General features: G+C 51.3%; 4 protein-coding genes and 1 long non-coding RNA gene across 7 annotated transcripts; 1 reads left to right on the top strand and 4 right to left on the bottom strand.

Annotated features, from left to right (window-relative positions):
• Positions 1 to 523: 523 nt before the first annotated feature.
• On the bottom strand, positions 524 to 4,015 carry Cldnd2 (claudin domain containing 2). The gene is made up of 4 exons (XM_020168588.2): positions 1,737 to 4,015; positions 1,268 to 1,408; positions 874 to 993; positions 524 to 639 (listed from the first exon to the last, which is right to left on the bottom strand). The coding sequence occupies exons 1-4, from the start codon at positions 1,903 to 1,905 to the stop codon at positions 566 to 568; spliced, it is 504 nt and encodes a 167-aa protein (XP_020024177.1). The 5' UTR covers positions 1,906 to 4,015; the 3' UTR covers positions 524 to 565.
• Positions 4,016 to 4,140: 125 nt separating this feature from the next.
• On the bottom strand, positions 4,141 to 5,395 carry Nkg7 (natural killer cell granule protein 7). Its single transcript, XM_020168590.2, has 4 exons — positions 4,867 to 5,395; positions 4,650 to 4,796; positions 4,430 to 4,564; positions 4,141 to 4,316 (listed from the first exon to the last, which is right to left on the bottom strand). The coding sequence occupies exons 1-4, from the start codon at positions 5,021 to 5,023 to the stop codon at positions 4,258 to 4,260; spliced, it is 498 nt and encodes a 165-aa protein (XP_020024179.1). The 5' UTR covers positions 5,024 to 5,395; the 3' UTR covers positions 4,141 to 4,257.
• Positions 5,396 to 10,010: 4,615 nt separating this feature from the next.
• Lim2 (lens intrinsic membrane protein 2) lies at positions 10,011 to 14,548 on the bottom strand. Its single transcript, XM_020168591.2, has 5 exons — positions 14,238 to 14,548; positions 13,660 to 13,840; positions 11,719 to 11,868; positions 10,532 to 10,666; positions 10,011 to 10,309 (listed from the first exon to the last, which is right to left on the bottom strand). Exons 2-5 carry the CDS (start codon positions 13,832 to 13,834, stop codon positions 10,248 to 10,250), a joined length of 522 nt encoding a protein of 173 aa, XP_020024180.1. The 5' UTR covers positions 13,835 to 13,840; positions 14,238 to 14,548; the 3' UTR covers positions 10,011 to 10,247.
• On the top strand, positions 13,477 to 19,320 carry LOC141418083 (uncharacterized). Its single transcript, XR_012442715.1, has 3 exons — positions 13,477 to 13,852; positions 18,199 to 18,295; positions 18,478 to 19,320. It is a non-coding gene; the product is annotated as an uncharacterized lncRNA (long non-coding RNA).
• Positions 14,584 to 19,431, bottom strand: C16H19orf84 (chromosome 16 C19orf84 homolog). Of its 3 annotated transcripts, none has more exons than XM_074058111.1 (3): positions 16,570 to 16,845; positions 16,333 to 16,431; positions 14,584 to 15,679 (listed from the first exon to the last, which is right to left on the bottom strand). In XM_074058111.1, exons 2-3 carry the CDS (start codon positions 16,365 to 16,367, stop codon positions 15,163 to 15,165), a joined length of 552 nt encoding a protein of 183 aa, XP_073914212.1. In that variant the 5' UTR covers positions 16,368 to 16,431; positions 16,570 to 16,845; the 3' UTR covers positions 14,584 to 15,162. The 3 variants fall into 3 exon arrangements, with proteins under 3 accessions (XP_073914212.1, XP_020024178.2, XP_073914211.1); XM_074058110.1 differs by lacking the exon at positions 16,570 to 16,845 and adding an exon at positions 19,298 to 19,431 and having other exon boundaries at positions 14,587 to 15,679; XM_020168589.2 differs by having other exon boundaries at positions 16,333 to 16,845.
• Between the last annotated feature and the right edge of the window lie 2,938 nt (positions 19,432 to 22,369).

Here is a 22,369-nt window from a genome sequence, read left to right as displayed (position 1 = left end):
AGAGGCGGGACCCAGAGCAGGAGGAGAATGGCTTTGCTGAAGGGAGAGTGGCGGGGAAGTAGGGGAAAGGTCGCACCCAAGAAAAGGCGCGGGAACAGAGATCCTCCGATCCTCCTAAACTCTTCCCTAGATATCTGATGTCCCCAGATATCTTCGTCCAAATCCTTCTTTCTGCCTAAGTCGCCGTGCCCATATCCCCAACGCTACTCCGTGCCCTATTCCCACGCCTCTGAGCCCTTGTCTTCCCATTCTCCTCTTGCCAGTGCCCTCCATGTCCACGTCCTTCCCTGTCCGTATCTCTACTTTCTGTCCATGTTGTTTCCACATCCTCTCCATGCCCAAGTCCCTTCTGGTACCAACTCCCCATATTCACTCCATGTTCGTGTTTCCATGCCCGTGTCCATCCATCTGCACATTCCCGACAGGTTCATGTCCTTACATCTTTTTGAGCCTCTATGTGGCCCCATGTCGGCGACCACCCCCTATCCGCTTCCCTACGACCCCTAGAAAGGCACATGGAACCTTGGCGCTAAAAGACGTTCCTTTATTCTGCCCCAAGATGCAGTCACAGGCACACGGGGAATCCGCTGATGGCCTCGGTGCCCTGCACGATCATGTCCGCCAGCAGAAAGCAGAAACCTGGCGGGAGGGGAGCATAGGGCGGGCGGAGGAAGGTGGGCCTTGGGGCTGATGGCCAGGTGGGCCCGGGGGCTGGGGTTTAGGGGTCCAGGGGCGTCTCCGCCGGGTTTGCGGGAGACTGGAGTGGGGTGTGTTGGGAAGTCACTGTTAAATTTCCTGGGAGAGCAACTGGGGAGTCTCTAGGGGAGGGCGTCCTCTGGGCAGTGTCCACCCTCTTCCCACTGTGCAGGTTACCCGCGAGAATAGAGAAGGGGAAAGCCAGCCACCCGGAAAAATAGGACCAGGAGAAGAAGATGTCCGACTTCCACGCATTCTTCACTGTGTAGCCTACCAAGGCGGTCAGCAGCAGCAGCCCTGGACCACGCCCGCCCACCAGGTGAGCTTGGCCAGGTGGAGGCTGCACCTTGGCCCCGCCCACTCCGCGGCCTCCAACCAGGCCACGCCCACTCGGACCCGCCCCGTCTATCAGGCCTCGCCCACCTCCTCCCAGCCCCGCCTCAGGTCAGCCCCCTTTTTAGCTCCTCCCCTCCCAAATCTATCAGCTCAAGCCCCGCCCCTCGAGCCCAACTCCCTGAGCCCCTAGGTCACCTCCCGCCCACCCTCTGCCTGGGGGTCGCCACCGTCTCACCGCTGAGGAAGAGCAAGCCGCAGGTAGTCTGGCCCCGCAGCGATTCTCCCTGGTGGCACCAAATCCGCAGCCCCATCGCCATGGCCACCAGGCCGAAGCCGCCCGCTAGCACCATGCACGCTCCGGTCATGGCCAGCATGGCTGGGGAGAGTGGACTGCATCAGCCCCGCGCGTGCGCCACCCTGCCGCGACAACTTGGGTCGCAACCGGGAACTGTCCTGGCCACCACCCCCACCTGTCGAGAGTCTCGCTTTCCTGACTCGGATCCGGATGTTTGAACTGGGACCTGGACTGGTGGGACTGGCGGTTAATGACGTGTCAGAGACAGGGGTGACAGGGAGATAGGTCTACAGTGGGGGTCCAAGTCGTGGAGGGGCAGCTGAATCTGAGCCTAGGGTGCGGAAAGGTCGGGGGTCCCCCATAATTTCCCAAAGCTTTAGGCCGGCTGGGCTGGGGGGGAGGGGCTCACTCTGGCAGGGGATGTTGTAGCAGATGCCCTGGGCACACTCCTGCCACAGGCCACTGTGGCCCCCATGTTGGCGGATCCAGTAGTTGGTGGCAGTGGACAGCACCGTGAGGACGTTGGTCAAGAGGCTGAGCAGAACGCCTCCACTCTGAAGGCTTCGCTTTACTCCCATGCTGTAGGATCTGCTGCAAGGGCCACACAGGCAGGACTGGCCCACACTCTTGAGACCCCACTTCTGGAGGCCTTCGTCCCCAATCACTCCCACCTGGGGCCCTCAAGATCCCCTCCTTAGATCCCCCATACCCCATCACCCCCCCACCACCAACAACAACCTTGTCTGGGAATCCACAATGCCCCCCAGGCCCAGTCCTCCCAGAAGAGACATGGAGACCTGCCCTTTCCAAGCCTCTGAGACCTTCACCCCAGACCTCAGCTCAGGAACCCATCTTCCCTCCCTCAGTGGAATGTCCCTTCGGGGGCCCAGTGCCCTCCCTCCCTTCACCCCTACATACACACACACATCTAGAGACTCACCCAGTTTCCCAGGGTGTCTAGACTCAGAGCCAAGAGGGGTGGGGGAAGGGTGGGTCTCTGTGAGGCAGTAGGAGTTCCAGAACCCCCTCTCCCAGTCACCATTTAAAGGGAACACACACACCAGCTCTCCATAACTGAATGACAGCTCTGAGTCACATAGCCAGTTAGCCAGTCTGGGGAGAACTTGAGAGCCATGACCTGGTCGATCAAGCCCTTCTTTTAGAACCTTGTTTTCCCTTGACTTTCAAGGCACCCTTTAAGCTCTCCTGGTCCCCAGCTCTCTGAGAGTGCTGTCTCAGGCCACAAGTCAGGCTTGGGTTCTGGGCACTTCCTCCTTTTCCCTTGTAAATGCTCTACTCCTCTGAGCTCCATCCAGTGACTCCCCTCCCCCCCCCACACCCTCCTGAGCCCCAGATGTGAGTCCTCACTTGCTCCTGGCTGCCCCCAGGATCCCAACACTCAACCACATCCTAAGTGAGCACAGGGGCTTCCACCAAAGCAGAGATGTCTCCACCATCCCACCCCATCCATCAAGACCAGACTGGGCACTATCCTTGCTTGCTGCCCACCCCTCCCCCCACAAAGCACTTGCACCCCCAAGCCCTTCCTCCTGCCCTGGAATCTGTATGTCTCAGCTTAGGCCCTGTCCCCTCCCACCTTGTATTTCCTATCTCCTCTAACCTTCCAGCCTCCCCTCCAGGTCCCCAGAGGGCTCTTTTTGACACTCAGAGCTGGAGCTGTCTCTCTTCTGCTCACAATTTTTGCCTAGCTCCCCATTGCTCTTAGAAGAAAGCTCAGTGTGGCATTAGAGGACCTGGCTCCTACCTGCTTCTCTGTCACTTCCTATCATCCTCTCATTAGACATTCCTGCCACCAAGCACTCTTCTCCATTCCCTAAAAACTTCTGGCCCCTTTCCATCACTCCATCTTTGAGTCCCTCTGCCTGGATAGCACCTTTCCTTGGCCCTTGAGAAGTTGCTAGGGTTGGGAGTGGGATCTTTGTCCTCACAATAGGGTTAGTCTGTCTCCAGTGCCCTCCCTGGGCAAAGGCGGCTTTCTGGCCTCCATCAGCTGCTGGTCTGTAATTGCCTCCCCTCCTCCCTGTGTCAGTGGCTCAAGGAGCAGAGAAGAGAGAGAAGGAAAGAGCTAGGTAAAGGGAGGACAAAGGAAAGAAGAGAGAAAGAGTCGGGCGCCGGTGGCTCACGCCTATAATACTATTTAGGAGGCAGAGATCAGGAGGATAGAGGTTTGAAGCGAGCCTGAGGAAATAGTTTGAAAGATCCTACCTCTAAAAAACCCATCACAAAAAAGGGCTGGTGTAGGCCCTGAGTTCAAACCCCAGTATTGAGAGAGAGAGAGAGAGAGAGAGAGAGAGACAGAAACAGGGAGAAAGAAAAGCATTAGAGAAAGAAGGAAATAATCCCAGCTACTCTGGAGGTAGAGACAAGAGGATCCTGAGTTCAAGGTCAGTTGGGCAAAGTTAGGGACCTGCAATTTCAGAACCAAAAACAAAAGGCTGGGGTGTGGCTAGAGTTGTTAGAGTACTTGCCTAGCAAGCAAGAGGTGGCTCTGATTGAGTTCAGTCCCCAATCCCACAAAAAATATTTTCACAAATAAGAAAAAGAAACAGAGCACAGGGAGCTTGTGTCCACACAGGGCAGGAACCACCTGAATATGGGCAGGTCTGGCTTTCACCCTCCCTAGAGACCCAGCATCCTGTACCACGAGTGATAAATGGTTGGCTATGTCTTGACTGAATTCATCTTAGAAAAATCAGATCTCAGCATTTTTTTTCTATTTTGGCAGCGCTGTGGTTTGAACTCAGGGCCTCATGCTTGCTAGACAAGCGCTTTTACTGCTTGAACCACTCCACTAGCCTGCAAACTTTTTTATTGAATAAAGAGATGAAAGTTGAGCATTCATTTGTGTGGCTCCTGGTGAGATCTTCGGAGCATGGTGCCCCAAACATCTCTTTGCCCTTGTCTTCCCCTCACAGGGTCTCGTAGCCAGATCGGTGGGTACCACAGTGGGCACTCAGACTCAGGGAACCTGAGGTGGCCGGAGAGAGTTTTAGCATCTTCCCCTTGCCTCTACCCCGCACCCATCAAGGTCTCCCTTAGCCACCCCCCCCCCCCACCGAGGGAGGCGGTCTGGGCAGTTACCTGCACCGAGAAACAGGACAACTGAGACCCAGCCCAGGTAGAAGGACCAGGAGAAGAAAGTCTGGATCTGGGCGTGCGGAAGCTGGCCCCACCGTTCACTGGTGTACACCGCCATGGCTACTATCATGGAAAGAGCTGGGACAAGGACAAGAGAAAGAGGGCTCAATCCCACCGCAGCATCCCAGCAGTCCTGGTACCCACACCAGCCCAGAGTCCTCACCTGCAGCATAGACTGTGATGGTTGAGATCAGGGGACCGTGACCCGGGGCAGATAATGAAGGAATGCAGGACAGGACCAGGAAGCCCACAGACACCAGGCTCCACAGGACAGCCAGAATGCAGAAGCTCTGTGTCACATGGATGTAGACTGATGGGAGATGAGACACCTGTCTGTTCCCCAATGACCACCCCTCCCCAGACAACCCACTCCCCCTTACCTGCTACTGCGTCCTGATGTTCTGTTGGCCAGATGCCTGAGTGAGCTGAAAAGTTGGGTCCCACTGCCACGAACCAGAAATTGGTGCTAAGAGCAACCAGGCAGGATATCAGGCCCAGAGAGCCAGCAAGCAGGGCCAGGGACCTGTAGGGCTCCATGAGGCCAACCCTGGGGGATGGAGAGGCTGTGGACAAAGACTGCTGGACCTTGGGAAAAGGTGAAAGCTTGTGCACCAGGACTCCTGGGTCCCAGAATTGGAGAGGGAGAAGCCGGCAAGTGATCAGGGCAGCCAGCAGTACTGTGCGACTTCAGACAAGGCTGTTTGACTTCACACAGTTCCCGGCAGCTGGCCTTCACACGTCCTCCCTTCCTGGGTTGCACAGACCACCTCTGTCCTCCTTCCCCTGTTGGTTGTGGCAGGGGAGGGCCCTGGGGTTGTCAAAACAGCAGTGGTTTATGTAGTGGTTTAGAATTTATCTCTCTGTCATAGGTTCTATGCCTCCCACCCCTTGAGCCATCAACACTAGAGATAGCTTCCTGGAAGGGGTGAGAAAGAGAGAAAGAGAGAGAGAGAGGCATGGGGTGGGGGGGCCCAGAGGTGGGAGGTGGCCAATCAGGCTCAGGTGTAACTTAAATGGGAGGGGAGATGTGGCCAGAGGGGACAGTTGGGGATGTGTGTCATGCTTTCCGGTGGTTTTGTAACCTTCCATTCTGGGAAAGCCTCAGCTCTAGGGTCTCTACCAAAGGAGGGGCTGGAGGCCAGAGCTCCAGAGAGGAAGGAAGAGGCACTTACACCCAGGGCAGGCAATGGGGTAGAAGGTTAGGATTCTGGGAGAAAGACCTGTCCATATCCTCATCTGACAAGTGGGGCGAGAGGCAGCTGTGCTGGGAGGCCCCAGCATAGGGGGGCCTCATTTCTAGGATCAGGATGACTGGGGACAGAAGTATGAGTGCAGGTCCTCTGACTCTCCAAGCATGAGTGTCTTCCAGCATCTCACCACTCCCCTTACTTGCTACTGCATCCTGATGTTCTGTTGGCCAGAGGCCTGAGTGAGCTAAGTTGGGTCCCGCTGCCACGAACCAGAAATTGGTGTAAGATGAATGCATTGTTCCCGGGAGTTGGTGGTACATACCTGTAATCCCAGCTACTCAAAAAGCTAAGGCAAGAGTTCAAGGCCAGCCTAAGCAACATTAAAAAAAAAAAAGTGAGGTGGGAGGGTGGCTCATGTCTGTCATCCCAGCTACTCGTGAGGCAGGGATCAGGATGATTACAGTTCGAGGTCAGCCTAGCGAGACCCCTTCTCAACAAAAAAGCTGGGCATGGTGATGTGTGCCTGTGATCCCTCCTATGCAGGAGATGTAAGTTGGAGGATCGCAGCCCAGGCTGACCTGGGCAAAAACATGAGAACTTACCTGAAAAATAACTAAAGCCAAAATGGCTAGAGAACTGGCTCAAGTGATAAAGCGCCTGCCTCATAAGCACAAGGCCCTGAGTTCAAACCCCAGTACTGCAAAAAGAAAGAAAAAAACAAAAAACAATGTGCCACCACCCAGATAGAAGACCCAAGAAAACTTGGCCTCAGTGAAGTGGGGAATGGCCTGGAAGAGGACCTCAGTTTGGTAATGAACTGAGCCTGAAGTCCCAGGACACCTGGCAAATAGGGGGAATCAGGAACGTCACAGAAGACCTTGTCTTGTCCTCACTGGAGACCCAACTTGACCCCTATCCCATGCTCCTGAGAACCAGTTCACCAGGACAGGCTCCCTGAGGTGGGGTGGAGGTCACCATGAGCAGCAGGGCGACCAGCACATGACTTCAGGAAGTCACCACATGACTTGGGCTTGTGGTGAGCAGAGTCAGAACACAGGCTCAGAGCCAATCTGTAACCTCGAACCCATCTCCAAACCCCAACTCCAAACCCAATCCCATCCCCATCCTCAAACTTGGCCCTGTCTTCATTCCCAACCCCAGCCTCAACCCCCCTTTCTTCTTCATTCTTCTCTCCCCCTCCTGCAATTACTACCAACCCCACCCATTTCACCTTCATTTCCCCTCCAGATCCAAGCCCATAACCCTGTTTCTTGTTTTGTGGGTTTTTTGTTTTTTTTTTTTTGTGGAACTGGGGTTTGAACTTAGGGCTTCATGCTTGCAAAGTAGGTGGTCTACCATTTGAGCCACACCTCCAGTCCATTTTGCTCTGGTTATTTTGAAGATAGGATCTCACAAATTACTTGCCCAGGCTGGCCTCAAACCTTGATCCTCCTGCATCTCAGCCTCCCAAGTAGCTAGGATTATCAGGCATGAACCACCAGTGCCCAAATCTCTTAAAGATGTCTGGAAAAAAATCAAACAAACATGTTGGATGGTGGCAGGAGAGGCACTTGAAATGGTAGAGGTAGAGGTGTGGGAAGAGGGTTCCAGACGAGGGATGGAGCCTTGGGACTGTGAGGTGGGGGCATCCACGCTAAAGACAGAATCCATACTGACAGAAGAAAGACCAGGTTCTGTGGACGCTCAGGGTGGGGCTCAGGGTCGGACAGTCTTAGAAGGACACTCCTGCAGTGATGATGTTGGGGTGTCCTGTGGCAGCTGGGGGTTGTGAAGGAGTTCTAAAGCTGGAGTAAGTTGTGTAAGACCTGGGGTGATACCACCAGAACTGGAGCCCAGGAAACCAGCAATGTGGAGTGTGCTCAAGCAGGAGACAGGAGTGCTCAGGAAAAGCCCCGGAAAAAGGCTGAATCTCCTTGCTGGAGATCCCAGACCACGTCTCATTGAGAAACAGATAGAGGTGCCAGGGGGCAACTGCATTCAAGACTGCCCATAGCTGCCCTGCTAGCTACCAAGGACGTGGGCTTATGGTCACCCTGTGTGTATGTACAATCCGGGGTATGGTGGGGGTGGGGGTGCTGATTTGGGGAGATAAGAAAAAGGATTATGGAGCTTGATGCCCATGGCTCTCGTCTCTAATCCTAGCTATTTGGGAGGCTGAGATCGGAGGGTGGAGGTTCAAGACCAGCCCAGGCAAACAGTTCTCACAACCCCATCTCCAAAAAAGCAAGATGGACTGGAGGCCTTGCTCAAGTAGTACAGCACCTGCATTTTTTTTGTTTGTTTGTTTTTGGTTTTTGCAAGTGTGAAGCCCTGGGTTCAAACCCCAGTCCCACCAAAGGAAAAAAAAAAATTTTTTTTGCCCAAATAAAAGTGTAGCTCTTTTCCTAGCTCCTGGAAGGAAACCTCTGCGCCCTTGGAATGTCTCACTCAACCAGTAAGAGTGTCTCTGTTGCCAGGCACCAGAGGATCGTGGTTTGAAGCCAGCCCAGGGAAATAGTTCATGAGACCCTGTCTCAAAAGAACCCATCATAATAAAGGGCTGGTGGAGTGGCTCAGTGAAGATGCTGAGTTCAAGCCCCAGCACTGCAAAAAAAAACCCAAAAAGTCCCCAAAAAGTCTTTGTTTACCTGGGGCTTTGGGCCATGGTAGTTAGTTTATGCTAACAAGGGCACCCAGTACAGGTGACCTCTGCAGAGTTGGAGATTAAGGAACAAAGATCAGCCAGGCATGAGTGCCTGAGACTGAGCTCAATGAAAACCCCTGGGTGCCATCTGACCCTCTTTGGCAGCATCTCACTATGTTTCTGGTAAAGGAAGCACCGTCCACACAATTCCCCTCAGAAGGGGACAAGAGGACGCTCATGTCTGATGTTTCCAGGACTCTGCACCACACACCTTTGCCCTTTGCTGATTTTCATCTGTATCCTTTTGCTATTGTAGACCATATTGGCTTCCCTGAGCTCTGAGTCCTCTGAGTGAGTCCCTGAATCTGAAGGTGCCCTGTAGTAAGTGGAGTGTCTTCATCCATTTTCCATTACTGTAATAGACTACCTAAGAATGGGTAATTTATGTAGAAAAGAGGTTTATTTTGGTTCCTGGTTCTGGAGGCTGGGAAACCCAAGATTGGAAGGCAGTGTCTGGTGAGGGCCTCATGCTACGTCAACTCACCTCTGAAAAAAGAAGAGCAAGCCAGTAGGAGCAGAAGAGAAAAGGGGGCTGAACACCTGCAATACTAACCCATTCCCGTGAGTGGGCACTAACCCATTCATGAGGGTCTCCCTCCTTTCAGTGTGAGAGAGGCCAGGTGTGATGGTATATATCTGTAATCCCAGCTACTAGAGGGAGGCAGAGGTAGGAGGATCACAGTCCAAGGCCAGACTGGGCAAAAAGCTCAAGATCCTATCTGAAAAATAACTATTCATATAGCATTAGGATGGGCTGCAGTAAATATTCTTGTGCCCAGAATCCACCTCGCTAAATAGTCTTACTGTCTTACAAGAAGCATTGGTAAATGTCATGACGGTTGGCATCCGTTTTTTGAAGGATCCTTTTTTTTTTTTTTGGCAGCACTGGGGTTTGAACACAGGACCTCACACTTGCTAGGCCAGTGATCTACTGCTTGAACCAGTCCACCAGCCCTGTTTTGTAATGGGTAATTTTGATATAGGGTCTCGTGAACTATTTTCCTGGGCTGACTTTGAACCACGATCCTCCTGATCTCTGAGTGAATCTCTGACAGTGTGAAGAGACAGGTCCTGAGACCAAGCTCAGAGCTGAGGTGTTGTTTCTGCTTGGAGGGGCGCACCCAGGGAAGGGAGAGGATATTGGGGTATCTGCCTGGTGCTAGGAGTAGGTGGTCAGGGGACTTCATTCCCACTGTTCTTTTTTTTTAATGGGACTGGGATTTGAACTCAGGACTTTCTACTTGCAAAGCATTTATTCCATCACTTGAGCCACTCTTCTAGTTCATTTTGCTGGTTATTTTGGAGATGGGGGTCTTGAGAACTATTTGCTTGGGCTGGCCTTGAACAGTGATCCTTCTGATCTCAGCCTCCCAAGTAGCTGGGATTACAGGCGTGAGCCAGGCACCTGGCTTCACTGATTTTTTTTTCATCTACGATCCTACATATCCATTGCTAGAAGTCAGAACTATGGCTGACTCCTAGATGGGACTGATTTGTCTCTGTTCCCATCCTTACAGAAACTGAACAACTTGGACCACCAGAGCGCAGCCACCTGCCAGCATATCTCTGTCTCTCTCCACTCCAACCCTCAATGATGCATACTCAAGTGGTTTCACATCAGTTTATTAGACTTTCTAAAGGATTTTCCACTTCTCTAACAACCGAGGGGCAGGTGGTGGCTTGGGGTTTCTCAACTCCCTCCCATTCGGCCCTATTTTCCTCCTTCCCACTCAGGACACGGGAGTCAGGGGCCCCACCCAGAGTCCAGGACAGAGTACCCTCATTCCCCCAGGGATCAGGACTTCAGGCCTCTAGATCCTCCCCCTCCTTCTCAATGACCTCCTTTAACTTCCAGCTTCCCTGGGGCTCAGCGCGGGGTGGACAGGCGCCGGCATTCATGCATCCGATAGGCACACATGTAGAAAATCCCTGTGTGAGCAGAGACCTCAGTGAGCCCTCTGAAGTCACCTCTCACCCCAGGACACTCCCTCCTTCCCTTCCTTCCTCCCTGGATGTCCACAGCCCCCAGACTTCCCAGGCCTGGAGTCTGGCTTCAGACACTCAGGAAAGCATGTGGGACACCCCTCATCTCGCCCTCCAAAGCGCCCACCTGATCCCACACTTACATCTTCCCACCCTTTGGCCACATACCTGCAAAGAAGGTCATAAGCATGGCCACCCAGCCCAGGATGTAAGACCAGGAAAAGCGCCAGTCCCCGAAGCGGCGGCCCAGGAAGCTGACGGTGACTCCAGTATAAATGGCCAGGGCCAACAGGACAAAGAGGGCTGGGGAGAGGGGATGGGGGTGTGGGTGGGAAGGAGATGGGGTGAGGTTGGAGATGCGGAGGGGGTTGGAGATGGAGGAAGGGGTAGATTGTGACTGGTAAAGATGGGGCCAAGTTAAAAGTGAGAATAAAGATGATTAGGGGGTAGGGCTGGGGTGGGGATGAGACAGGGTTGGGTGGTAAAGGTTTAACTGTCACTGTCTCTGGAACAAGGGAAGGGGACTGAATCCTTGGCATTTCCTGACTAAAAGGAGTGACTTGTTTTTCAACAGACCTTAAGACCACACTGGAATTTATGTTAATGAGATGAGCCAGCTCAGGATGGGACCAGTCACCAGATAAACAACCCACCAGGTGACTAAAAAGTTAGAGTTTTGAATCTGTGATATCTGCTGGACCTCAGGGGATAGGTAGGAGAAGCTGCAGGTGGGCTAGTGATTCTGTCAATTGTCTGTGTGATGAAACTCTCAACAAAAGTCCAACCTGGTTCAGTGTGGTGGAGTACACCTGTAATCTCAGCATTTAGGAGGCAGAGACAGAGTTTGAGACCAGCCTGGGCTACACAATGAGACTCTGTCTCAAACAAAGGAACAAACTTACACCCCGTGGGCCCCAGCTGTATCCTCTGTAATAAAACTGTGTTTGTAAGTATAGCTCTTTCTTGACTTCTGAATTTTTCCAACAAATTTTGAACCTGAGTAGGTCTTGGGAACCCCCTGAACTGTAGCTAGTCGGCCAAAGGTGCTGGCAGCCTGGGAAGCCCACTTATGTCTTATGTCTGGGATCTGTTTCCTGACCTGTGTCATCTGACAGGAACTCTGGGTGGGTAGGGCCAGAATTAAGTTGAGAACACCAAACAAATCCTGTCAGAATCTAGTAGAATCGGGCATAGTCATTTGCAATTAAAAAGGACTGTTTAAAAAAAAAAAGAGTTGTTTTGGGGTAGGTGGGGATGGAGTGGAGGATAAGGATGAGGGGGACCAGGGTGAGGTGAGGATGGTAAGGAGTTGAAATGGGACAGGGGAGGGGGGAGGGTATGGTGGGGTCACTCACTGGAGGCAAAGAACATAATGCCTGCGGAGAAGGGCCGGGAGAGGCGAGTGAAGGTGGACTGCTGGGCGAAGGCCAGGATGGCCATGATGATGCCCGAGGTGGCACACAGAGCAGACAGGATCATGAAGGCTCGGGTGGCATTCCAGTACGCTGTAGGAACACCCCATAGTCACTTAGCTTCTTGGCTTTCAGTGGGGATGCTAACTTTGTCTGAGCTGGCCTTGAACTCTCCAAGATATGTCTTCTCCTTCTCCAGATATCTGACAGTTTCTTTTCCATTTCGCTGCAAATGCCCCACCCCCTTTCTCCTGGCAAACTCCTAGTCATCCTCCAAAGCCCAGCTCTCAAGATCTACTCTGAACAGTGTCTTTCAGTTGCTGGCTATCATCTTCACCTGCTGCTCTGACTTGTCATGGTCTTGTCTGTCTCCCCCTCCTCTCTGAGGACAGAGGATTGGTGGATTCTTGCCACACACATCCCTAGCACAGATTTGGTTTGCACAAAGGTCTGGAGAAATGTTTGTTGAATGAATGAATGAATGCTGCTGCCCCATGTCCTCCTGCCAATCACACGCTCTGTCCTCTCTCCTATTGCTCTTTTCCATTTAATCCTCTGCCACACTTGCCTATATCTGAAAAGTTCTGCCATTTGTTTTTTGTGTTTTTTTTGTTTTGGTGAGACTAGAGTTTGAACTCAGGGCTTCACGCTTGCAAAACAACCACTTGGAGCCACTCCTCCAGTCCATTTTGCTCTAGTTATTTTGGAGATGGGGGTCTCTAGAACTCTTTGCCTGGGGCTGGCCTCGAATCTCCACCCTCTCGATCTCAGCCTCCAAAGTAGATAGGATTACAGGAGGGAGCCACCTGCATCCAGCTGCCCATTTCCTTTTACTTTGTATATAATGTCTGTTTCTTCCCACCCAATTCTCAGCTGTCCACCCCCTCAGGAGAGCGGCCGGCCAGCGGAACACTTGAGGTCAAATCTTACTCATATCCACAACAGAACGACTGCCCAGTGTTGCTGGGACAGGGAAGAGAAGGGGTGGCCCCTTGTAGAGTGCTTAGGACAGACCGCACACAGGACATGGGAAGTCCTTAGTAAACACAGGCATTGTTGTTACTATTCTTAATAATACATGATTTATTATGGGTGTATTAATAAGCTATGTGTCATGAAATATACACTGCATATTATTATGTAATATAATGCATGATACAATGTATCAAATATAATGATGAATAGATAGATAGGAAGATGAATGGATGGATGGCTAGATAGATTGATAGATAGGAAGATGAATGGATGGATAGATAGATAGACAGGCAGACAGAGATGGCCTGGCACACAGTAAATACTAAAATATTCTTCATCCAAGTTGGGCATGGTGGTGTGTGCCCTTAATCCCAGCTACTCCAGAGATGGGGTATAGGGATGGAGAGTTCGAGGCCAGCCCAGGCAAACTTAGTGAGACCTTATCTTAAAAACAACACAAAAGGGCTGTAGTTATAGCTCCAGTGGTAGAGGGCTTGCCTAGCATACAAGGTCCTAGGTTCAAGCCCCAGGACCTCCCTGCTCCACCAAGCCCTTTGTGTAGTATTTAGCACACTCACAGCTTCTGTGACTCCCAGTCCCTAACAGTGACCCATAAGAGATATTTTTAGTACACTGTTCCTGCCACCCACCCTAGCCCCAACTGTGACACCTTTTTGTATCAGGAAATTGCACCTCTTCACACTAATTTCTGAACCTATACATCCTGTCACCAAAACTAAAACTAAAAAGCCTTCCTGAAATCCCTGCTCTGCAGTTTCCCTGCTGAGTAACCTTGGACTGGCCTCTTTCCCTCTTGGAGCCACAAGGCTCATCCTGGGGAATACCATGGGCTCTTGGCTGTGAGGTGGGAGTTTGTGGGGAGGAAGGTGCCCCTGGTCTGAGACTCACCGATGCTTTCCGTCTGCAGGTAGCACTTGGGACCCAGGCAGTACCGCCATAGGCCCTGGTGGGCAAAGGACCCCGACAGCCGGTACTGCATCCAGTGATCCGTGGCTGTGGCCACCACCAGGAGGATGGTCCCCACCCAGGCACAGAAGAGGCCGCCACCCATGAAGCTGTACATGGTGATCTGTGGGGAAAGGTAGGGCTAGAACTGGACTCCTGGGTCCTAGTGGGGAGGAGGGGACATGGAGACTTAGGGCTGGGGTATAGACCCCTGGGTCTGAGGGGAGACAGCTGGGGCCTGAACCTCTGAGTCTGAGGGAGGAGGGCTGGGCCTGGATTCTTGGGTCTCAGAGAAGGGCTGGGGCCTGGACCCCTGGACCCCTGGATCTGAGGGAGGGCGATGCCCTGAGCCTGGACTCTTTTTGGTTCTTGGTAAGAAGCAGACTGGGAGTCTGGAATCCTGAGTCCTAGGTGAGGTGAGGGTGGGGTTGAGACACCAGTTCCCTCGGTGAGAAGGGGGTTGCAGACCTAGGCCCTGGATCCTGGGGAAGAGGGCTGCAGATCCCATGCCTGGTGCCTACCTGAGTGGCAGAGCCTGCTCTGAGCCCTCCTTCTGCCACAGCCCCTCTGTGCAGACTGAGCTGAGCCAGGTCCCGGGCCTCTCAGCCCCGTGGGTCCCCCAAATCCCTTAAGCTACCCCACACAATGGCTCCATGGCCCAGTAGCTTCCAGCAGGCAGAAATGCAGTGGTGGCAGAGGCCCCAAATGGAAATCGCTGAAACAGGGATCCAGGTGGTTCCCACTCCCAGCCCTGGCCCCTTTGGCCTCTCTCTGTGACCTTTCCCCAGGCCCTCCCACTTCTTGCAGTGCCCATGGGGCTGGGCTGAGCCACAGAAGCACGAACAACAAACACACAGTGATGAACGACAGTTATGCATTTATTGTTGACATCAGAGGTGCAGGGAACAGCACTGGGGGGGGATACAAGTGTCTAGACATGTTGGACCAACAATATTTCTTGTGGGGTGGGGTCAAGAGGTTGGCAGAACTGGGCTGGGGCAGAAAGGATGTGGAGGATGGTGGGAGATGCTGCTGTAACTGAGACTGGCCATGCAACTGGAGTGTAGGAAAAAGTTAAAGATGAGGATGGGGCCGAGCTGTGGCTTAAGTGGTAAAGCGCCTGCCTCGTAAACACAAGGCCCTGAGTTCAAACCCCAGTACCACCAACAAGAAAAAAAAAAAATAGCATGGGTTGGACTGAAGTTAGGAATGAGAACAAGACACTGGGAAGGAAGGTGGGTTAGGACTGAAAGGACAGAAGGGTGGAGAAGGGTTAGGGAAGGGAAGGAATGGATTTTAGACTATGGTACCAAGACAGGGAAGGGGCTTAGGAACAGGGGAGGTTGTGGACGGGGTGTTTCTTGGGGGTACCTCTGATGGGCTAAGGTCACTCTGAGCTCCAGGAGATCCCTCTGGGTGACCTGGTGCTGGAAGCTCTCCAGGGTCTTAGTACTCTGTCTCCCAGTTCTCGGCAGCAGGTGCCGGGTTTGGGGCAGGCTCCAGATCTCTGGTTTCCTTCTTTCCATCCTGGGCCTGTGGTGTCATTGCTGGGGTCTTAGGCCAAGCCCCATGGTTCCCCACCCTACCCCTCTCTGACTGCTCATCTCTCCCAGGACCCCATCTTGGCCGGCCCAGGCCCCTGGCAGGCCTGCGCTGACCTTCCCAGCCCCCACGTCCCCATCCACGTCCTCTGGGTGGCCTGGTTGTGCCTAACTGACTGTGGCATGTCTGGGTGGAGCAGGGACAGGAAGGCAAAGACTGTTGGAGGCTGTAGGCCCCCATCAGAGCACTGTGCAAGAGGTATGAAAGGGTATCCAGGCGGATAGGGACAGTTACAGAGGCTAGGTGCTCAGGCAGCCCCAGGTGGGTAGGGTCTGGGGTTCCCAGGAGCCAAGGTGGCAGGGCGGGAATGGGCACAGGGGGCCGTGCTTCAGTCCCGGGTGATGGTGCGTGTAGCTCGTTCCTAGGATAACAAAGAAGACAAGTCAATGAGTCTCACCGTGGTATCTAGTGGCCTTTGCTCCTCTGCCAGGGGTCCACCTCTGCCTTCCTCACCCCCTGCTCTGTCTTACTCCCTCTTCTTCCAGAAATTAGTCCCGATTCTGGGTGGCCTTGCTTAAGATGTGTCATTCTCGCAGTCATTTTGCAATTCTGTTGGTTTTTTGTTTGTACTGTGGTGCTGGGGATGGAACCCAGGGCCTGGCACACGCTAGACAGGTGCTCTACCACTGAGCTACACCACCCAGCCCCATTTTCCCATTCTGAACCTTAATTTCTTGTATCAAAAGATGACTTTGGGTGTGAGTATGAAAGAGTTGAGTCGGGTTAATAAATGTAGAGAATTCTTTTTTTTTTTTTTCAGTCCAATGACCTGGCTGGTTTTGGGAAATTTCTTTGAGGAATATCTGTTTCCAGCTCTTACTCTGTTTCTCAGTGCCCTGCTCAACACTTGGTCACCATGTTCTTTTACAGTTCTGCTTCTCTGTGCTGATACCTGAGCTCTTTTTGTTTTTCCTGCTATGCTTTCTGGGTCTGTCCCACACCAACCCCTATGATTTTTCTCTGTCCCCTTCTCTCTCTTGGGGCTCTACTTTTTTGGGAAGTCTTGTCTCTCACCCCTCGGACCCATCCCTGTCCTTTAGCTGTTCCATGTTCCTGCGAGTCTCTGAAGTCTTCCAGCAATTTCCTCCAGCTCCTTCCAGGGCTCTGGACGTTCTGGGAGGGGCGTAGGAAAAAGATGGCGGGGCTCCGCCCACGTGCGCAGGAATGGGCGTGGGATTCTGAGAGCCAGAGTTGCCCCAGTTGTGGGGGCCGGGATCTCCCTACTCACCCCTGGGTTTTTTGAGGCCTCACCTCTCCTTCCTCAGTGATATAGGCTGCAGATCTGCCCCATCAGAAAGAGAAGTCTAGGCCCGAGCCCTCCTCCCTCAGACCAGAGGTCCAGGCCCCGGCCTCTTCCCTCAGACCCAGGAATGTAAGCTCAGCCCTCCTTCCTCAGACCCAGGGGTCCAGGCCCAGCCCTCCTCCCTCAGACCCAGGAATGTAGGCTCAGCCTTCCTCCCTCAGACCCAGGGATTCAGGTATTTTTCTTCCTCCCTCCCTTCCTTCCTTCCTTCCTTTCTCTCTCTCCCTCCCTCCCTTCCTTTCTTTCTCCCTCCCTTCCCTCCTTCCTTCCTTCCTTCCTCTCTCTCTTTTTTTCTCTTCCCCTCTCCCCCTCCTCTCTCATGGTCTCTGTCTCTCTGCCTATGTCCTCAGATCAGTTCTTTAGGACTACAGGGACACTTTAGGGAGAGAAGTGTGGCATTTGGGCACACAGTGGGTAGTGGGGATAGTGCATGGTGGGAATCTTTGCCATTCTAGGTCTGTTCCATTGCTTTGTGACCTAGACTTTTTCCCATCTTAGAAATGGAGCTAATGTTAGCACCCAGGTTCTCAGACACTTGTCGTATCTTTTGATAGTATGCACGTAAAGTAGCAAGCAGAGTCTAAACCAACATTGGTCTGGAATCAGTGAGATTTATGTATTATTATTGTTGGTTACTATGTTACTATCTTACTATGTTACTGAGAAACTATTCTCACTTTTCTGTCCATTTATTCAAGAAATACTTATTCCAGAATGGGGATATGGCTCAAGTGGTAGAGCACTTGCCTACCAAATCCTGGGCCCTGAGTTAAAATTCAGCCCCCAAAAAAGAAAAAAGGAAAAGAATTATTTACTTAGAGCCTGTTTTGTGCTGGACTTGGGCTGGTTGCAGCCCCTAAAGAAACTTTCAAGCCTGTGAAGGGAAAGGACTAGAGACCAACAGTGCATTTTCTATAAGAATCCAAGCACTCGGGAGGCTGAGGCAGGAGGATCTTGAGTTCAAGGCCAGACCCTGTCTCAAAAAATGTACTTACAGATGTTAAATCAGCTCAAGGGGTTGTTTAAATAAGGTGCTTAAAGAAGGTGATGGTAGAAGGTTCTAGAAGACCTGGAGGTTGAATATTCCAGTGTAGAGGACAGCCAGTGCACAGGTGTGACCTGTTTTTGTTTTAAACCAAAGTTTATTTTGGAATGTCTTTATATATGTTTATATATAAATATAAACCTTTTTTTTTTGGTGGTACTGAGGCTTGAACTCAGAGCCTTTACCTTGAGCCACTCCACCAAACCTATTTTGTGAAGGGTTTTTTTCTAGATAGGGTCTGTCAAACTATTTGCCTGGGCTGGCTTCAAACCGCAATCCTCCTGATCTCTGCCTTCTGAGTAGCTAGGATTACAGGCGTGAACCACCCCACCTGGCTATTTTGGAATGTTTTTATATTTACAGAAAAGTTACCTGATAATACAGAGAATCCCCCTGTATCCCTCACCGAGCTTTCCCTAGTGTTATCATCTGACGTTGTCACAACTAAGAAACAGACATGACATTAAGTGAAGGCCATGTTTTCTTTGGATTTCACCAGTTTTCACACCCATGTTCTTTTTTCCTATTCCAGAAACCCGTCCGGAAAACAACACAGTGTTTCATCAACCTGCAACCACTTCACAGTCGTCCCTTGGTTTCACAACCTTAACGGTTCTGTAGTGGAGCCAGTCAGTTACTTTATTTTATTATTTTTGAGTAAAGTGGGAGAGTTTATTGAGATAGGAAAGTAACAATGAGTAGAGCTCTCATAGCTGGGAGGGGTCCCGAGAGAGAGTGGCCAGTTGGTTATTTCTTAAAGTGCAGGTCTGTCTAATGCATAATACTAACTCACTCAATCCTCATTTCACAGATGACCAACCCGCACCTCAGAGAGGTTAAGTAACCTGCCCAACGTCACAGAGCTACTGACTAGCAGAAGCTGGGATTTGAACCCAGGCAACCTGACCTGAATCTGTGCCTTATTAATAGAGACACAAGCAGGAGGCAGGTTGTATAGGATCTTGTAGGCTGCAATAAAGATTTTGAATCCTTCCTTCCTTCCCTTCCTTCCTTCCTTCCTTCCTTCTCTCTGTCTCTTTTTGGTGATGTTGTAGATGGAACCAGGGCCTCCTGCATGCTAGGCAACTGCTCTACCAGTGAGCTACACCCGCAACCCCTCTATTTCTTAATTATTGGGAGTATGAAAAACTTTGAACATTTGTAAGCAGAGGTGTAACATAATTTGCCTTTGGCCAGGGGTGCGGCTGGATTTGAACTCAGTGCTTCAGCTTTACAACGCAGGCGCTCTACCGCTTGAGCCACTCCTCCAGCCTATTTTGCTCTGCTAGAGATGGGGTCTCAAGAACTATTTCCCGGGGATGACCTCAAAACTCGATCCTCCTGATCTAACCTACCAAGTAGCTAGGATCACAGATGAGAGCCACCTGCGCCTGGCCATTTTAAAAGACTTTAAGAAGTCCCAGGTACTAGGGTAGCTCTGTGCTGGATGCTGCTGGTGACCCCGAGTGGCAGGAGTAGAACTTTTATCATGAGGCTTGGCTTCTGTTTTGTTTGGCGACTGTGATGAAAACCCGCATTTCCAGCGTTCAGGACCTCATTTTTCAAAGGGGCGTCTTATGTCTAGGCGGGGCTGGAAAATTAGGGTTCCAGTCTCTCACTCTGGTACTTACAAGCGCGTGACCTTGAGAAAGACACTTGGGTTTTCTCGGATTCACACCGCGTTCACTGCACAATTCCAGAGAATGGGATTGTTTGTAGCTTGCTCTTTTAATTGCTTCGCTCCAAACCGGGGACATCATCTTCGCTTATCAGTGCCTGTCTCTTTAAGGTCTGCTTCGAGGCGGGATCTTGTGTTACTTGGTAAAATGCTTTTTACTCGCTTCCAAAATTGACAGGCAAGTTCCGAAAACGGACCAATCAACTCCTGGGTTGGAATAAGGACGGCTTCCGATTTGCTGGGACCTCCAGTGGCATTTGGTTCTATCCCCGCCCCTTCCTTATACCTAGAGACGCGCTAGCCACATCCTCATCTCTGATTGGTCATCGAGCTCGTCGAGGGGTGGAGTCGTTCGCTATCCTTCCCCTTTTTAATGGCTGAATTTTTTAGCGCCAGCCTGACCCTTTCGCTCTGATTGGTTACAGCCTTTCCGCGCCTTCTTGAAACATTTTTACTTTGGCTTTTGTCTGTGCTTGCTCAGCGTGTGCAGGGGCTGGTGTCATGCTGGGGGACTCAGCCAGGTCCGGGGAGCCCCAGCAAAACCTGGAAGGGAAACGGGCATTTGCGGAGGCCCATTGCTACATCCACTGCTTAGGATCGGCTCATTCCCCTGCCCCGTGAGGGGCCCTAGACCATCAGAGTTCCAAGATTTGACCTTCAGGTCTTCCCACTGTAAAGGGGCTCAAGGACTCTCTTAAGTCCTCCTCTCAATTGCTCCTGCTCCCATAAGAGTCCCTGGGGCCCTGCTTTTCCCCCTAAGCTTTCCCCACTCATCTAACCGGGTGCAGGGTTGGCGACAGGGCCTCTCCACGTAGTGGCCCCTCTCATTGCCATTCCCACCCCCCCTTTCGTAGTGGCCCCTCTCATTGCCATTCCCACCCCCCCTTTCTAGGTGCAGGAGGGCATCCTTTCCTCCCTTCTCTGCTTCTCTCCATATCTAGGGGCTCTCACCTCACTGCTGCTTTCTCAGCTTCTCCACCCTGCAGGATCACATTTGGACTCTGCTCTGAGAGTTCTATTCTTAATCCCATCCCTCTTCTTTCCAGCCCCCAGCCTCTTCAGAGGACCTGGGGAATCATGCAGAGTGCAGAGTATAAGGATTGATCTCCAGCCAACTCAGGCTGGGTATTTTTAGAAAGTACCAAGCCAGACTGGGTGTTTGGTGGCTCAGGCCTGTAATCCTAGTTCCCTGGGAGGCTGAGATTTGGAGGATCTCAGTTCAAGGCCAGTCCAGGCAAATAGTTCACAAGACCTCCATCTCCAAAATAACCAAAGCAACATGGACTGGAGGTGTGGCCCAAGTGGTAGAGCGCCTGCTTTGCAAGCATGAAGCCCTGAGTTCAAACCCCAGTCCCATCAAAATAAATAAATAATAAAAAATACCAAGCCAGGCATATTGGAATAGCCTCGGATCCCAGCACTGGGGAGGCTGAGGCAGGAGGAGTACAAATTCAAGGTCAGCCTGGGCTTCTTAATGAGACTGTCTCAAAAAACAAAGGAACAAAACCTCATAAACTGGGTAGTTTTTCAACAGCAAATGAATTTCCCACAGCTCAGGAGGCTCAGAAGTCCCAGGCGAAGGTGGTGGTGGGTTCCATGGAGTCCTCTTTCTGGTTTATGGGCAGTGCACTTGGGCTGAAGGGTAAAGCAGATCTCTGGGGCCTCTTTTATTGGGGCACTAATTTCATTCCCGACCTAGTCACCTCCCAGACACACAGGAAACTTGAAGGAATGTTACAGTACACACACTAACTGGATTCTATAACTAACACTTTAATAAATTTGCATCATCACACGTTGGCCTAACCATTCCTCACCCATCCATGATCTGTCTTGTTGATGTATTTCAAAGCAAGTTGCAGCCATCATAGGTCAACCCTAAACACTGTAGCTCACAAATCATTAACGAGAGCTCACCACTTGCTTAAGTACCATTTACAATGTAATGCAGAACTTACATTGTTTTTATATTTTATTTTAATCATTTAAAATTTTAAATTAACACAAAAATTGTACACATTTATGGAGTGCTCTGTGATCACTCAATACATGTATACATTTCATGATGTACAAATCGGGGTGAGCATGTCTACTCAAACATTTATTTCAGGGTGGTGAAAACATTCAAAATACAGGGCTGGGATGTGGCTCAAGTGGTAGAATATCTGCCTAGCAAGTGCAAAGTCCTGAGTTCAAACCCCAGTATTGACAAAAAAAAATATTTCAAAATCCTTTCTACCTTTGCCCCTGAAAAGCTGTTGCCTTGGGCAAGTCCCTTAACCTCAGTTTCCCACTATGATGGCAGATAATCCTGTGTTCAAGTCATTATGAAGTTAGAACACGGCCATGTACGTACAGAGCTCAGCACAGAACTCATCAAGCAGCCCACCAATGGCCCACAAGCATCCGTGTTTTAACACACACTTACACACAGTCCAAGTGACAGAATGGCAGAAGCAGGGGTAGCTGGGAGGGTAGAGGAAGCAGCACTAGTTGACATTTGAGAGAGAACAGCAGTCCTCAAAGGCTCACAAGGAGCCTCACTGTGTCATCCAAGTCAGCTATAGTTCCCAGTTACTGGGATATTTATAGGTTCACACATGTCATCTGCATCCTGGAGTTCATGGATACATCTTATGGGGACAAACAATACCCACGCAAGGAGGGCAGTGAGACTAAAGGGGAAAAGTGGACATCATGAAAACCCGATAACAGATTTCCACATGCAACTGGTGTGGCTCTGTTGCACCTGAGGAAGCCTCAGTACTTGAACAGCTCCATGGACAGCCATTCTCCTGTTTGCAGGGGAAACTCACCTTCACAGAGGTTCTCACCTATGATGTCCTAGAGCAGAGCTTTCTGTTTGAGTTCCCAGTCCCTGGAGGAGTACACTGAAGGCTTTCACAATGTGCCACTTTGGGGTTTTGAAAAAAAAAAATAGTTGCCTACATGCAGTGTGACTGCTTCTTCAAGATGTCCACAATAACAAGATGGCCAGTTGGGGCAACAAGTGTACATGCTAAGC

The sequence above is a fragment of the Castor canadensis genome, chromosome 16 (genome assembly GCF_047511655.1).
Source record: "Castor canadensis chromosome 16, mCasCan1.hap1v2, whole genome shotgun sequence".
Classification (NCBI taxonomy): domain Eukaryota; kingdom Metazoa; phylum Chordata; class Mammalia; order Rodentia; family Castoridae; genus Castor; species Castor canadensis.
Note: the sequence above shows the minus strand (reverse complement) of the source record. Positions and strands in the feature narration are given on the sequence as shown.

Coding starts and splice junctions, on each gene's coding strand:
- Cldnd2 (XM_020168588.2), bottom strand. CDS start 1,905: ATGGGAGTAAAGCGAAGCCTTCAGAGTGGAGGCGTTCTGCTCAGCCTC. Junction 1,409..1,736: donor CTACAACATCCCCTGCCAGA/GTGAGCCCCTCC, acceptor CACTCTCCCCAG/CCATGCTGGCCATGACCGGA. Junction 640..873: donor CCCCTTCTCTATTCTCGCGG/GTAACCTGCACA, acceptor CCCTCCCGCCAG/GTTTCTGCTTTCTGCTGGCG.
- Nkg7 (XM_020168590.2), bottom strand. CDS start 5,023: ATGGAGCCCTACAGGTCCCTGGCCCTGCTTGCTGGCTCTCTGGGCCTG. Junction 4,797..4,866: donor ACATCAGGACGCAGTAGCAG/GTAAGGGGGAGT, acceptor ATCTCCCATCAG/TCTACATCCATGTGACACAG. Junction 4,317..4,429: donor TGTCCTGTTTCTCGGTGCAG/GTAACTGCCCAG, acceptor CGGCCACCTCAG/GTTCCCTGAGTCTGAGTGCC.
- Lim2 (XM_020168591.2), bottom strand. CDS start 13,834: ATGTACAGCTTCATGGGTGGCGGCCTCTTCTGTGCCTGGGTGGGGACC. Junction 11,869..13,659: donor CCTGCAGACGGAAAGCATCG/GTGAGTCTCAGA, acceptor GTGTTCCTACAG/CGTACTGGAATGCCACCCGA. Junction 10,310..10,531: donor GCTTATGACCTTCTTTGCAG/GTATGTGGCCAA, acceptor CTGCTCACACAG/GGATTTTCTACATGTGTGCC.
- C16H19orf84 (XM_074058110.1), bottom strand. CDS start 16,367: ATGGAACAGCTAAAGGACAGGGATGGGTCCGAGGG. Junction 15,680..16,332: donor GACAGGGATGGGTCCGAGGG/GTGAGAGACAAG, acceptor TTGTTATCCTAG/GAACGAGCTACACGCACCAT.